This window comes from Mastigoproctus giganteus, chromosome 11, assembly GCF_048544385.1.
Source record: "Mastigoproctus giganteus isolate SK-2022 chromosome 11, ASM4854438v1, whole genome shotgun sequence".
Taxonomy (NCBI): Eukaryota; Metazoa; Arthropoda; class Arachnida; order Uropygi; family Thelyphonidae; genus Mastigoproctus; species Mastigoproctus giganteus.
Window position 1 is genome coordinate 59,907,749 of NC_143585.1, and position 14,453 is coordinate 59,922,201.

Consider the following 14,453-nt stretch of genomic DNA (forward strand, 5'->3'; position numbering starts at 1 on the left):
ACAGCTCTTCTTTTTCTTTGATTGATAAATGAAATGTTGGAAATTCTAGGATAATGAGAATGGATTTTGAATCCACTCAAATTTTTTTACATCAAGTATTTCAAAATAGCGATGAAGTTTTTCCTCAAGCAAACACATATGTTGCTCTACTAATCCCTATCATTCTTCTTTAGGATTTAAATTATAACAACGATTAAATATCATTAGTGATCTGTGTTTAACTTCATTTTTCCAAAGTTGAATTTTTTTCTTTGAATCCATAAACTTTGTCCGTACACATTAGTATGTTTTCATGTGATCCTTGCAGCAATTTTTGATTTCGCTCATTCAGGTGCTCAATAATATCAGTTAAGTAAGCTAGTTTCTGGAGCTAATAATTATCCTTCATTAAATCTGAAAAGTAAGAATTATTCACAAAAAAAAATTCCAGCTCTTCTCTTAGCTCATAAACTCTTCCTTTGAACAACCAACATAAGGTTGGTTGTTCAAAGGAAGAGCGTGTTATTCCGATCCCATTTTTTCACACAAAGCTGAAAACAGATGTGATTTTAATGGCTTGGATATTATTAAAATTCACCATCTTGATAACGTCATGTAATGTGGAATTCAGAACCATAGGCAAATTTTAGATAAGAAAGCTTCTCTGTCTCTCTATAAAACAATGTATTACCTGAATTTCTGTGTTTTCAGAATGAACTCGTAATATAATAGTAATAGAGGCATATGATGCAAGAAAGAAAGCGTACCAGCTTATGTAGCATCAGCCAAAAAAAAAATTCACACAACCAATCCCTCTAAATGTTTGTCCAGTTCCTCCTTGAATTTATTTAAGCTATCAACTTCCACAATGACAGATGGAAGTTTGTTCCAGTAATTAACCACCTGCTGGCTAATGGCAAATTTCCGCACATCTGTTCTACAACTGTCTTTCCTCAATTTGAATTTATGCCCCCTTGGGTCCGTAATCTGAGCAAGTGGAAGAATCCCATCAGAATTCAGCGTGCTCAATTAAATTTTAATTGAATTTTTAAATCTTTAATCTTTTAATCTTTAATCTTTTAATCTTTAATCTTTAATCTCAATCTTTAATTGAACCAATTAAATCTTTAACTCTTTCGGTCATTGCAGCTGCACTGTCATTACGCAAACTTAAGCAATCTTTCCATGATATCTTATTTGTCTTAAAGTATTCCAATTTACAATTTACCACTTTGAATATTTCATCCCCTAGTAGTGTGATCTGGCAGTTCTTTGCAGAACAAATAATGTTCTTTCAAGCGTTTCTCTTCAATGATTCTAACTAATTTTTCTAGCAGGGATAAGGAGGTGATTATTCCCTTGTATAAGACAATGGTCTGGCCACACCTTGAGTACTGTATACAGGTCTGGAGGCCTCATTTCAAGAAGGATGTAGAGCTGCTGGAATGAGTACAGAGAAGGGCAACAAGATTAGTTAATGGAACAAAGGATTGCTCTTACGAAGAAAGGCTTAAGTTTTGCAAATTACAGTTTCTGGAGACTAGGCACCGGCGAGGTGATCTGATAGAGGTGTATAAAGCCTTGAATGGTTTGAACATGCTCAGTGCCGATGGGATTCTTCCTCTTGCTCAGAATAATCACCTGAGAGGGCATAAATTCAAATTGAGGAAAGACAGATGTAGGATAGATGATGTGCAGAAATTTGCCTTTAGCCAGCGGGTTGGCGGAACAGACTTCCATCCCTTGTTGTGGAAGTTGATAGCCTAAATAAATTTAAGGCTCAGCTGGACAGGTATTTCGAATGAACAGAGGGGTGAAATGGGAGTGGGTTTTTTTTTTTTTTTTTTTGGCTGACTGCATAAGCTTGTTTTCTTGCATCATATGCCTCTACTAATGCTAATTTTAATCTGAGGTGCCTAAAGGACCACTCACTTTGATCGTGTACTTAGAAGGGTTGTTTGTGAGAAAAAGATCAAGTGTGTTGGCTGCATTGTTAGGATTGTCTGGTATTCTTGTAGGTAAATGAACAGTCTGTGCAACTTCATTAGTAATTGCATAAGCCTCAGCATCTCGACCAGCTGGGTCGGTGTGACTATAAAACAGAAGCCAGCTGGAGTTGTGAACATTAAAATTACCAACGAAAATTACCTCACTGTTAGGAAAGTTGGACTGGAAGAAGTCGAAGAGCTCCAAGTGATTAGTAGAGTTGGGAGAACAGTAGAGACAAGAGATGAATTTGACAAATGAGGTAGAGATATTTTAAGCCAGAGAAGATCGAAAAGAGACGATTCCAAATTACCAAGTCGCTGACAGAGAATATTGCAATGGACATATGCATAAGTATCACCTTTGAGGTGAAAGGAATCATACAGCAAATAATTTGAGCAACTGAGATGATCAGTGGTTGAATCAACGAATAACCGAGATTCTGTCAGAAAAAGTACATGGGGTTTGGCAGACTGCAAGTGGAAATAGACATCGTTGAGACTAGAATTGAGACCACATATATTTGTGAAATGAACTAGGAAGTGTTTGGGAGGTTTAGATCTTTTCAGTTAGTGCATAGGTTTAAAGATCATTGGGGGGGGGGGGGGCGGAACATATAAAAGCAATAGTCTGCTCATTATGGGAAATCTGCTCTGGCTAAGCACTTCTGGGAAGAAGACGATCATATTTTTCCAGATATTGCAACTATTTTTGATCATTCACATAGGTATTGGGCTCAGAAATGGTTCAAGGGCTTATGAATTTGTTATTTGAAACGCTATACTGTTAATATTGATAGGGAGTTTGTATTCATTCCTTCTTTGAGACTTTGATCCCTGGATTGGATGAACAGTTCTGCCTAGCACTTTCCTGGGCCATTTTCAGTCTCCATGCACTTGTGGAAGATAATTCCAATGCTCCAAGAGTCTTGATCCTGCTGATGTTATTAAAGGATGTACCATGGCAGTGATATTCCACTTTCACAGATGACTTCCTCCTTTGTTGACAAAGGAGGAAGTCATCTGTGAAAGTGGAATATGAAAGTTATCTATGAAAGTTTCATTGCTTTTAACTCCATAATATTCATATACAGCCAGGCCTCGCATAACGCGAGTTCCATTAATGCGATTTTCAGTTAATGCTATTTGAAAAATTATACCACTTTTCACTTTACACGATGCAAATTTCCAGTTAACGCAATCTTTTTTTTTTTTTTTTTATGCGATAGTTGAAAAAGATTTGAATCGCGCGTTAAGCTTACTGCGAGTCGTACGGTCAATTAACAAACGTTTGCCTGCTGCCCACCTCGGTGTGTACCATCAACCATCGGAAGAAGACGTGTTACTTGTTTGTCTCCTGCTAATAAAGTCAATGCACACTTGCATAAAAATTCTAATTTTTAAATGAGCCAGATGAAAATGTTACCGCGAAGAAGATAACGGTAAAAGAATTAGATGAAATCTTTCGTATCGCAGAGAACCTCAAGCAAAAGGTTTGAGCTTCTCTGCGATATTTATTTCGCCAGGGCCCAGAGAAGATTGTTGTCGGCTGTCGGTAATTGATTGATGAAAAGAGAAAGTCAACACTATTCAAATATTTCCGCAACAGTCATTTCTTCATTGTGTATTTTATGTCAGAGGTTCCCAAACTTTCTCGGTTCACGGCGCCCTTAGTGTCTCAGTAATTTTTTCAAGGTGCACCCAGACCAAAAGAAATACTTAACAGTTCCGTTTAGTAGTTAGGTCCAAACAACTTAATAAGAAATGTTGAAACTGTGAACTGCCTCGAGCTAGTAGTTCGTGCGGTGTCCGACAGATGCCGAGTATCGCTGTGTTTCCCTCGAAAATTTTAAATATTCAGCAGCGCACAGTTTGGGAACCGCTGTTTTATGCAATAAACATTTAATTCCATAATTATTTTCATTATCTTTTACATTATATACAGTTAAAAAATTATTTAAAAGGTATTTTTAAAATTCTTTATGGACAATCCAGAAGTCAAGGACCAATTATAATTTTTCCTATTGATTATTATATTCGATTAACGTGTTTCCGTTTTGCACGATGCTATTTCGGGACGAATTAATTGCATTAATCAAGGCCAGCCTGTATTTCTAATTTTATCTATTTGTTATTTTTATCGATTTTACTTCCATAGTTATCAGTATATTTCATTTTTACATTAAATATACAGTTTTATTCTGTTTTTAATTTAATTTATTTTAATAATGTCTTTGGCATATATGGTTGGTGTAGTTATTGCAGTTATAAGTTGTAATTGTCCCAACTGCCAAAGCAGCCTATTTGAAGAAATAAACCTATAGTAAACATTGACACTTCAGTCTACTATAGGTTTCAGTGCCTTTCATGTTTAGGGTCACCATAAAAAAAAATAATAATAAATAAATAAAAATGGTGGCTAGCAGTTTCAATTCAATCTGTGTTCAAGTATGCAAGGCAACGTGTTGTATTGTTTTTTATATGTGATAACAGTGCAATGTCAGTGATCGAACAGCATTTTAGTCTTGGTAAACGGTGTCCGACAGATGTAGAGTGTCGCTGTGTTTCCCTCGAAATAGCTCAAAATATATGAATGGCATAATTCTTTCCATAAGGATCATGAAAATGTCAATAATTTTGTGTAAAGTAATCATCTTTCGACTTTAATGGCTGATGTAAATGCTGAGCATGCATGGGATTTTGTAAAGTGATGAGTATCAAAATATGGAGAGAGTAGCTTGTAGAGTTGAAATTTAAGCAGGAAGTTGCCGTACTATTATTATTACTAAATATTTGGATATATATCAGGTTTATCAGTTAATTGGGAGTGCTGACAAACAAAGTTTTTATAGAAATATATTCTTATATATAATGAGATGGTGTTTTTTTATATAAACCACCAATCAAATAGCTGACTGGTGACCATTAGTGAATCAGCTACATCAGTACAAAGAAAGAAATTTTGAATGGACAGGAATAAAGGTGAAGGTGATATTGAAAATTTTTTTGTTTTGTTGCTCACAAATATATTGTCTACTTCAAATTTGTGCCAGAATATTGAACTGTGACTAAAGAGTATAATGGAAATTGCATTTTTCTGCATGACAGTGCACGGTTCATTTTGGTTAAGTAATAGTGAACTAGTTCAGTCACTTGCCAACAGCGCTGGAGGAAGACCAACTTATTCACCAAAAATCCCACCATTTGACTTCTTTTTTTTTTCTTGAAGGTGAAAACATGTCAAAAATGATTGTTTTGAATGTGCTATTGAAGTTTAAGCTGCTGTGTACAGGTGCTAAAGACACTGGCATAAAATAGTTGGTTCAGTTGTTTCTAGCACTGTACATTTGCTGGACAAAATGTGTTTCAGCCCTAGAACATTTAAAGGAAATGTTTAAAGGTCTGTGTTATTTGGTTTTTTTTTTTTTTTTTTTTTTAGGAGCATTAGCAACTAAGGCCATATTGCTCCGGGATATGCGGTGGTCATTCCCCGACCTTTCCGCATCCTCCGTATTTGGTGGTGACGGGCTCAAATCCCGGTCTAATCAAGAAACGTGTGCTATGCACTGCTGCTCCTTCCCACCTGGCTACAGAGGTGCCTTAAAGGTCTGTGAATTTAGCCCATTTTTATAAAATAGAAATCTGTTTTGGAACTTGCTCATACTGTTTAATTTTTCAATACCATTTTACTATCAAAGTGATAGTAAAAAAAACCCTTCAATAACAAATATGAAAATTCATGTTATAAACTAACTGAAATATATTTCAGTAAGTGCATAGTTCTTATTATTATTCTATATTCTCTAAATATAAATTTCAATACGTTTACACAATTCATTTTTATGAGTACTGTACTGTTTGATCCAGAAAGTTTAATAAACGATAAATGACATGTAGCTTTCAGGGTTAAATGAACCCTTTCATCGGCAGTCCTGACAGGATTCTTGTTAGAATTACCGATGAAGGGGTCCATTTACCCCAAAAGCTACATGTCATTTATCGTTTATTAAACTTTCTGGATCAAACAGTACAGTACTTATTTATGGCCATGGAATCCAGTACTATAGGCCCATTTTACCTACATTAATTTTTATATTAGTGCATGTAGTGTATCTATATTGTATACAGGGTGATTCACTACCAGTGCGACAAACTTGCAGTTTGTTGCACTAGTAGTGAACACTGGTAGCTTTGTGCCCCCAAGTTGGCGACAAACTTGGGGGCACAAAGACGAATCGGAATCACAAAGCATGGCAGGGTCCAAAATGCCTTCGTCATGCGGTAGAGGACGTCGCGTGAACAGCGAACCGGTTCCCGAGTTAGTAGGATGGACAAGTATTCAAACGTTGAACTGGCCGACATGCACCTCTCATATGGAGCTGCAGACTGTAATGGGCGCGCCGCTCTGCGCTTGTACCAGAAACGTTTCCCACACAGGCATGCTCCTCATCATACGATTTTCGCACGTGAGACTGGTTGTTTCACGAGAGGTACCATGAATCGAGAGCGAAAGACGAGGATGCCAGACAATGAGGAAATGTCCTACGTCTTGCAGAAGGCAATCCGAGTATGAGTACTCGAGTGATAGGCCAAAGATTGGGTATTTCCCAATCCACTGTATGGAGGATACTGTCAACAAACCAAATGAGTTCATACCATCTGCAACGCATCCAATCATTGGAGTCTGCGGATTATCCATTCCGGAGGACTTTTGCTACTTGGTTTCTTCAACAGAAACGGTTTGCAAATACTGACTTCCAGCGGGATCGCTGTTCACGTAACCTCCCATTCAACGTCCTCTACCGCATGACGAAGGCATTTTGGACCCTGCAATGCTATGTGATTCCGATTCATCTTTGTGTCCCCTACACCTCCTGCAAGTTTTGTCGCACTGGTAGTGAATCACCCTGTATATATTTTAAAGGGCAAGAATTACAGGGATGTTAATTTTTTGCAGACAAATAGCAGGAATTGTGGCTAATTGTGGATCAATTTCCTGCCAAGATGCCCAGAAAGGAACACATTTCATCTTGCTTTGCCAGAAGCGAAATATACCTCTGATATTTCTACAGAATTCTGGAAATTGTGAAGAAGAGACTTCTATTTTACAAGATGGTATCATATAAAATTAACATAATAAAAACATGACTCCATTTATGACAATGCATTAAATACCCATGGAACTGAATAACTGCCATTTTTTTACCATTGATGTATTTATTAGGGGTGTTTGAAAAGTTTGTGGCCTGAGTATAAAAAGGTAGTATTACTGTGTTAAAAATTTATGAACTTAATGTATAACACCTAAAATAATAACCCATCAGATTCATGGTGCCTCCATAGCCAGGTGGGCAGGAGCAGCAGTTCATAGCACACACCTTGATTACACCGGGGTTCGAGCCCGTGACCACCAAATACACCAAATCCCCAGAGGCAATATGGCTTTAGTTGCTAATGTTCCTAAAAACCAAATAACAAACAAACAAGGTTCATGCAGTTTCAGTAATGTCATTTTCTTTTTATTTCAGTTCCTGATGTCAACAAAGTTTTGTGAATGAGTTAAGATTGACAAAATCAATCACTCTGCAATCATAGATTATTTGGGGAGGGGACTAATGTCAAAGGCTTTTTAACCTCAATGTTGAAAACCCCTATTCATATTGATGAGGATATAGTTAAAACATTGGGGAAAAGCCCCCCCCCCCCCCGGTTCAGGTTTCAGGGTTAAGAAGTGGGCAGCAGAATTTAAACGAAGGAGATAGAGCCTGGAAGATGGCCCATGCTATGGAAGACCTGGTGATGAGTGATCATTGAGGGATGGGATACACTTAAATAGAAAGGGTGCAAGAATGTTTGCTGATGCTATCGAGGCAGTGTTAGGTGGGTCGGAAAACTGCTAGATTGGGGGGATACAAGGACAAATAGATTAACAGTAGCCACTGGCAGAGGTGAAAGTGATTCTTGCACTGCTTCTATTGGAATGAGCCGCAGCCTGGAAAATAAGATGCAGGATATTTCAGAGACTGCTGGGTATCATTGGTGTACAAACATAGGTTGTGTTAGGGTAGCTAAGAAAAAGAACAGGTGCATGTATACTTGCGTGTACACCAATGCTAGGAGTTTAGTAAATAAATTTGATGAATTTGAGGTATTGCTCAAAACATCAAAGGCAGATATTGTGGGGATTTCAGAGACGTGGTGTCACACAGATATAAGGAATGCAGAACTGGAATTTGGGGAGTACAATGTCTACAGAAAGGATAGACAGGATAGGAAGGGAGGAGGGGTTATGCTATTAGTTAAGAAATACATAAAATCCAAGGAAGTGAAGCCAGTCGACATTGCTGGACAGTGCAGTGTCGAGTCAGTTTGGTGTGACATAAGCATTGGGAGATCAAAATTGAGAGTAGGAATGTGCTATAGGCCTAATGACTCTGATGAGTATAATAAGAAACTGTATAGGGAAATATAGTGGGCTAGAAAATCAGAGAGTCTTATAATGGGAGATTTTAATTTCCCGGATATTGACTGGAATTTGGGGGCTGGTCACTCACACACTAGAAAGGCTTTTGTGGATTTATTGGATGATTGTTTTCTACATCAGCATGTTCAGGAGGCAACTAGAGGGAGTAATACTCTTAATTTGATTATCAGTAGTGATTCTTCATGCATTAAGAATCTGCAGGTAAATGAACCACTAGGTGGCAGTGATCACAGTGTGCTGAAATGGGATTTACTCAAAGAGGTAACTACCATCAGGGGTAAAGGGAAGGGTTTTTGCTTTCATAAAGGCGACTACGGTGGTCTGAGACAGTATTTAAATTCTATACGGTGGGACCAACTGATGATGTTACCAACAACAAATTCAAAATGGGAAGCATTCAAAGAATTTATCTTGGAAGCTACTAAGCTTTACACTAAGAAATATTGTTCAAGGTTTAGGCCTAAGTGGATGTCAAATGCACTAATGAGACATATGGCAGAGAAGAAAAATACATAGGATACATACAAATTAACATGTGACACAGAAGCCTATGATAGATACAAGTTGATCTGTAACCAAGTTACAAAGGAGGTTAGGCAGGCGAAGGCAGATTACGTGAAATCTTTGGCAAGGGATGCAAAGAAAAACAGCAAAGAGTTCTTTACTTATGTAAACTCTAGAAGGAAGGGAATGAATCAGATTGGTCCACTTGATATCGATGGGTCAACTGTTGATGATCCTGCTCAGGTAGCTAACAAACTGAATGAATATTTTGCATCGACATTCACACAAGAGGAGTTATTCATCGAGGGGAATGCCAGAGGTGTATTCAACTGTGGTAGTAAGCTAGAGAATCTTGTAATAACTGAGAGTAAAGTGGAGGGGAAATTGTTGAGGATAAACACAAGAAAGGCACCTGGGGTGGATGGGATCTATCCAGTTATATTAAAGGAAGCAGCAAAGGAAGTAAGCAAACCCTTAGCCATAATTATGAGAGCTTCCTTGGACTCAGGGGAGGTACCCATGGACTGGAGATGTGCAAATGTGACCCCAATGCACAAAGGAGGATCAAAGGCTGACACAAGTAATTATAGACCTGTGAGTTTAACTTCTGTTCCCGGAAAATTAATGGAGGCACTGGTTAAAGAAGCACTGCAGGATCATCTAGACAAGACTTCAGTTATAGCTCGGCCACAGCATGGTTTTGTTAAGGGGAAGTCTTGCCTGACCAATTTGATTGGATACTATGATGCAGTCACAAAAGAACTGGATGCAGGGAATAGCTTTGATATTATATACTTGGATCTTAGAAAGGCTTTTGATACTGTTGCACATGGAAGACTGCTACACAAATTGGAGCAGTGTGGCATTGGAGGCAAATTGCTGCTATGGATAAAGGGGTGGTTGAGGGGGAGAAGACAGGGGGAGAGGGATGTAGAGCTGCTGGAACGAGTACAGAGAAGGGCAACAAGATTAGTGAATGGAACAAAGGGGTGCTCTTACGAAGAAAGGCTTAAGTTTTGCAAATTACAGTGTCTGGAAACTAGGCACCAGCGAGGTGATCTGATAGAGGTGTACAAAGCCTTGAATGGTTTGAGCATGCTCAATGCTGATGGGATTCTTCCTCTTGCTCAGAATAATCACCTGAGAGGACATAAATTCAAATTGAGGAAAGACAGATGTAGGATAGATGTGCAGAAATTTGCCATTAGCCAGTGGGTGGTTGGTAGGTGGAACAGACTTCCATCCCTTGTCGTGGAAGTTGATAGCCTAAATAAGTTTAAGGCTCAGCTGGACAGGTATTTCGATCGAACAGAGGGTGAAGTGGAAGTGGTTCTTTTTTATTTATTTATTTTACTTTATTTTTATTATTATGTTTTTTTTTTTGGCTGATGCTGCATAAGCTTGCTTTCTTGCATCAAATGCCTCTACTAATGCTAATGCTAATGCTAATTTGATTGGATACTATGATGCAGTCACAAAAGAACTGGATGCAGGGAATAACTTTGATATTATATACTTGGATCTTAGAAAGGCTTTTGATACTGTTGCACATGGAAGACTGCTGCACAAATTGGAGCAGTGTGGCATTGGAGGCAAATTGCTGCTATGGATAAAGGGGTGGTTGAGGGGGAGAAGACAGAGAGTGGTAATCAATGGACACTGCTCAGCGTGGACTAATGTTATTAGTGGAGTCCCTCAGGGTTCAGTATTGGGTCCATTATTGTTTTCTGTATTTATAAATGATATTGATGATGGTATATCAAGCTTAAGGTCCAAGTTTGCAGACGATACGAATGTTGGCAGGGTTGTCAAGGACACTACTGACACTATGCTACTGCAACAGGATCTAGAAAGGTTGAGCAGATGGGCTGAGAGGTGGCAAATGAAGTTTAACATTGACAAATGTAAAGTACTACATTTGGGAAACAGCAACCCCAGAGCAACGTATCAACTCTGTGGTACTACACAGACAGTGGTAGAGAATGAAAGGGACCTGGGGGTGGTTGTGCAGGCAGATATGAAGTTTTCTGAGCAGTGCAGACGGGCTGCAAGAGTAGCTCATGGTGTATTGTCGATATATAAGAATTTTTCTAGCAGGGATAAGGAAGTGATTATTCCCTTGTATAAAGCAATGGTCAGACCGCACCTAGAGTACTGTATACAGGTCTGGAGGTCTCATTTCAAGGATGTAGAGCTGCTGGAACGAGTACAGAGAAGGGCAACAAGATTAGTGAATGGAACAAAGGGGTGCTCTTATGAAGAAAGGCTTACGTTTTGCAAATTACAGTGTCTGGAGACTAGGCACCGGCGAGGTGATCTTATAGAGGTGTATAAAGCCTTGAATGGTTTGAGCATGCTCAATGCTGATGGGATTCTTCCTCTTGCGCAGAATAATCATCTGAGAGGGCATAAATTCAAATTGAGGAAAGACAAATGTAGGATTTTTTTTTTTTTTTTTTTTTTTGGCTGATGCTGCATAAGCTTGCTTTCTTGCATCAAATGCCTCTACTAATGCTAATGCTAAAGGTCAGGGAATGACCACCACATATCCCGGAGCAATATGGCCTTAGTTGCTAATGCTCCAAATAACAAACAACAAACATCCCCCTTCTTATTTATACCTATTCAGTAGCAAAGAAAGTGTGAATTAAGTAATTAAACATATTTTAGAACATTTAACATGTAATTTTGTTTAATAACAATAATGTTGTTTAACAAATTATTTAAAAAATGATAGCTTGGTTAAAATGTTTTACTAATTTGGAAAATTACCTTATATGAAAAGTGACCAATAGAGCCACTGAATGTGCCCTTCACCAGCCTCTGCCACTACATTACTGGTTTTTTACAGATGTGTTTATATTTAATCATACTTATTTTCATTATTTTTAAGTCTTTCTTAAATGCTTCTGTTATTGTGTCCAAAAATGATAATATCATTGGTAAATAGTGTAGTCATGATATTTGCCTTAAAACAGAAACTGAATATTTGGGGAAATTTGTAACACGTTAAACTCATTATGAACTTATGACGGACTATAATCTTATTATTAGAATTGATGATTACTTTAGAATTAGAAAGAAGTGGATGGGCAAAATGGGAATGTTTTTTTTGGGGATGATGCTATATAAGCTTGCTTTCTTGCATTATATGCCTCTACTAATGATAATAATAATAGAGAAACAGGTACAAACAGTGGAAATACAGGTCTTCTGTCCCGTCTAAAGAAAGCCAAGCCAATTCCTTCTGCTGATAAGGTGATGGCATCAGTACTTTTGGGATACTGATGGAGTATTGCTAGCCGATTATCCTCAGAAAGACTAGACAGTTACAGGGGGACTTTGTGATGCTTGAATATGTGAGGAAAACTCAGCAAAGGAGTCATTTTCTACGAGGACAGTGCATTTGGTCACAAGTCTGTCACTGCCATGGTTGCACTGCATAAGTGTGGCTTCAAAATCTTGGACTATCCTCCATATTCATAGATCTAACACCATCAGACTTTCACCTATTTCCTGATTTGAAAAAAATAACTGGCTGGTATCCATTTCCCCACTATCATTAATGCAGTGGATGCATTCCTGGAGACTGAAGAGAAAACTTTCACAGCTGAAATCAATGCATTGCAGAATTTCTGGCAAAAATGTATTGACTCCATAGAAGTCAAATAAATCCTTCCTACTCAGGCCACAAACTTTTCAGATGTCCCTCATAGTTATCTCTAAATTCAGAAATCAGATTTCAGATAAAATTGCAGATAATGTTCTTTAAGTTTTGTGTAGCTTTTATTGTAGAACAGTTCTTGTCATTCTAAACAAGCATTAGCAATTTTCCTGAAAGCAGTCACTAGGAAGGAACTGTTAGAACCAAAACATCAAAAGAATGATTATCCAAATATTCTTGTATGTCTAACTAAGGTTTTCATCACATAGGAAATTAACAACTTTAGAACAGTAAATAAAGCTTTCTACATTATATTTAACTATATTTATTTTGTACACAAAATCAGGTGTAGGTAGCCCAAATGATCCAGTGGTCCAGGTTTTTTTTTTTTTTAATTAGTTTTTCAAAGGAACCATTCAGGAATTATGTAGGAGGGAGGGAGGCAGGTTCAGCTAAAATGTCAAGATACATTATTGGGAAAAATCACATGAATCTTAGGTAACTGTTACATAAGATTCATGTGATTTGAATTGAATTTGAATTGATCATTATGATCTGAATTCGACTATTTTCTTTTGCAAAAATGGAAAGCTTGTCATTTTCTATGTTTATCTATAAGGTCTAGTCTATCATTTGAAGAAACAAATTATGCATGCTTGGCTGTCCATTGTAGTTTGTGAATCTAGTATATTTAGTCCTGGAAAATCAGTAAAATGGCTTTTCAGTAATTTGTATTAGAAGAATCTTTGAAATGTACAAGGTTCTTCACTGCCTGCCTACAGATTGTAGACAGAGTGCTAGATGAATAACTGGCAGACTCCTAGATGAATAAATAAAATGTTAAAAATTATGATCAATTTTTTCTGACTTTAATGTTACAGTAATACCCCGAAGTTACGCGATAGGTGGGTCCGACGAAAATCGCGTAAGTCGAATTCGCGTAAGTCGGGGTACAACTTTGCATATAAATACATATAAATTTTGCTTAATTGGGACCAAGGACTAACAAAAACACTAGTTTAGAAGAAAAATATTAATAAAATTGCAGTTCTTTATACATATTAATACAAAATATGTATTAAAAAAACAAATGACTTACGTTAAAAAGTTATTTCGATGTCGATGGCTTCATAAAATCTAACAAATTCGTCTGACGACACAGCGCGTTCTTTTTTTCACGCAGAATTTCTTCGTAGCAAGCTAATAATTTTTTTATTCCTTGCTTTGTAGCTATAACGCGTTCTTCGTTGGAGTCTATGTTTTCTAAAATTTTTAAGCCCTTTACAATTGAGCCCTTTTCAATTTTCAACCTGTCAAGTTTGCAGTTGTCATGTGCTTTCGCCGTTGCTTCATTTAGGCCTGTAGCACGTGCAATATCACGTGGTCTTTCATTTCGCTCAAAGCGTTTCACAATTTCATATTTTTTCTCTATCGACAGAGGTGGACTGGCCATAAGCCTTACCGGGGCCAGTGTAACCCCGGTGGGCCAGTGTGATTTTGGCCATAAACCATAGTATGAGGCCACTATAAATTTTCCCGGGTAAGAATTTTTGACTCAGTCCGCCTCTGTTTATCGATAATTGCTTTTCTTTTTCTCTCTGAATCTGCAGTGTCTTCACCAGGACGCTTCCTTTTCACACCTTTTAATTAAGTATTTTACTCATTTTAGGGAGTAAAGCGCAATTACAAAACGAGGAGGCACGCTTGATACGCATAAACAAAGCTGCGGGCATGTAGCAACTGAATAAACAACACCATAAAGGCAGAGATACACTATTAACACCTCACATTTCTAGGGGTTACTACCATAAAACAATAAAAATCCAGTTGCGTTTCT

General features: G+C 37.6%; 1 protein-coding gene across 1 annotated transcript in view; it reads left to right on the plus strand.

Annotated features, from left to right (window-relative positions):
* Positions 1–14,453, plus strand: part of LOC150078038 (methylcrotonoyl-CoA carboxylase beta chain, mitochondrial-like) — a 184,729-nt gene that overhangs the window by 150,848 nt on the left and 19,428 nt on the right. The window contains exon 9 of the mRNA XM_090384438.1: positions 6,922–7,079. Coding sequence (XP_090240564.1) covers positions 6,922–7,079 — 158 coding nt within the window. The remainder of the gene's footprint in view (positions 1–6,921; positions 7,080–14,453) is intronic.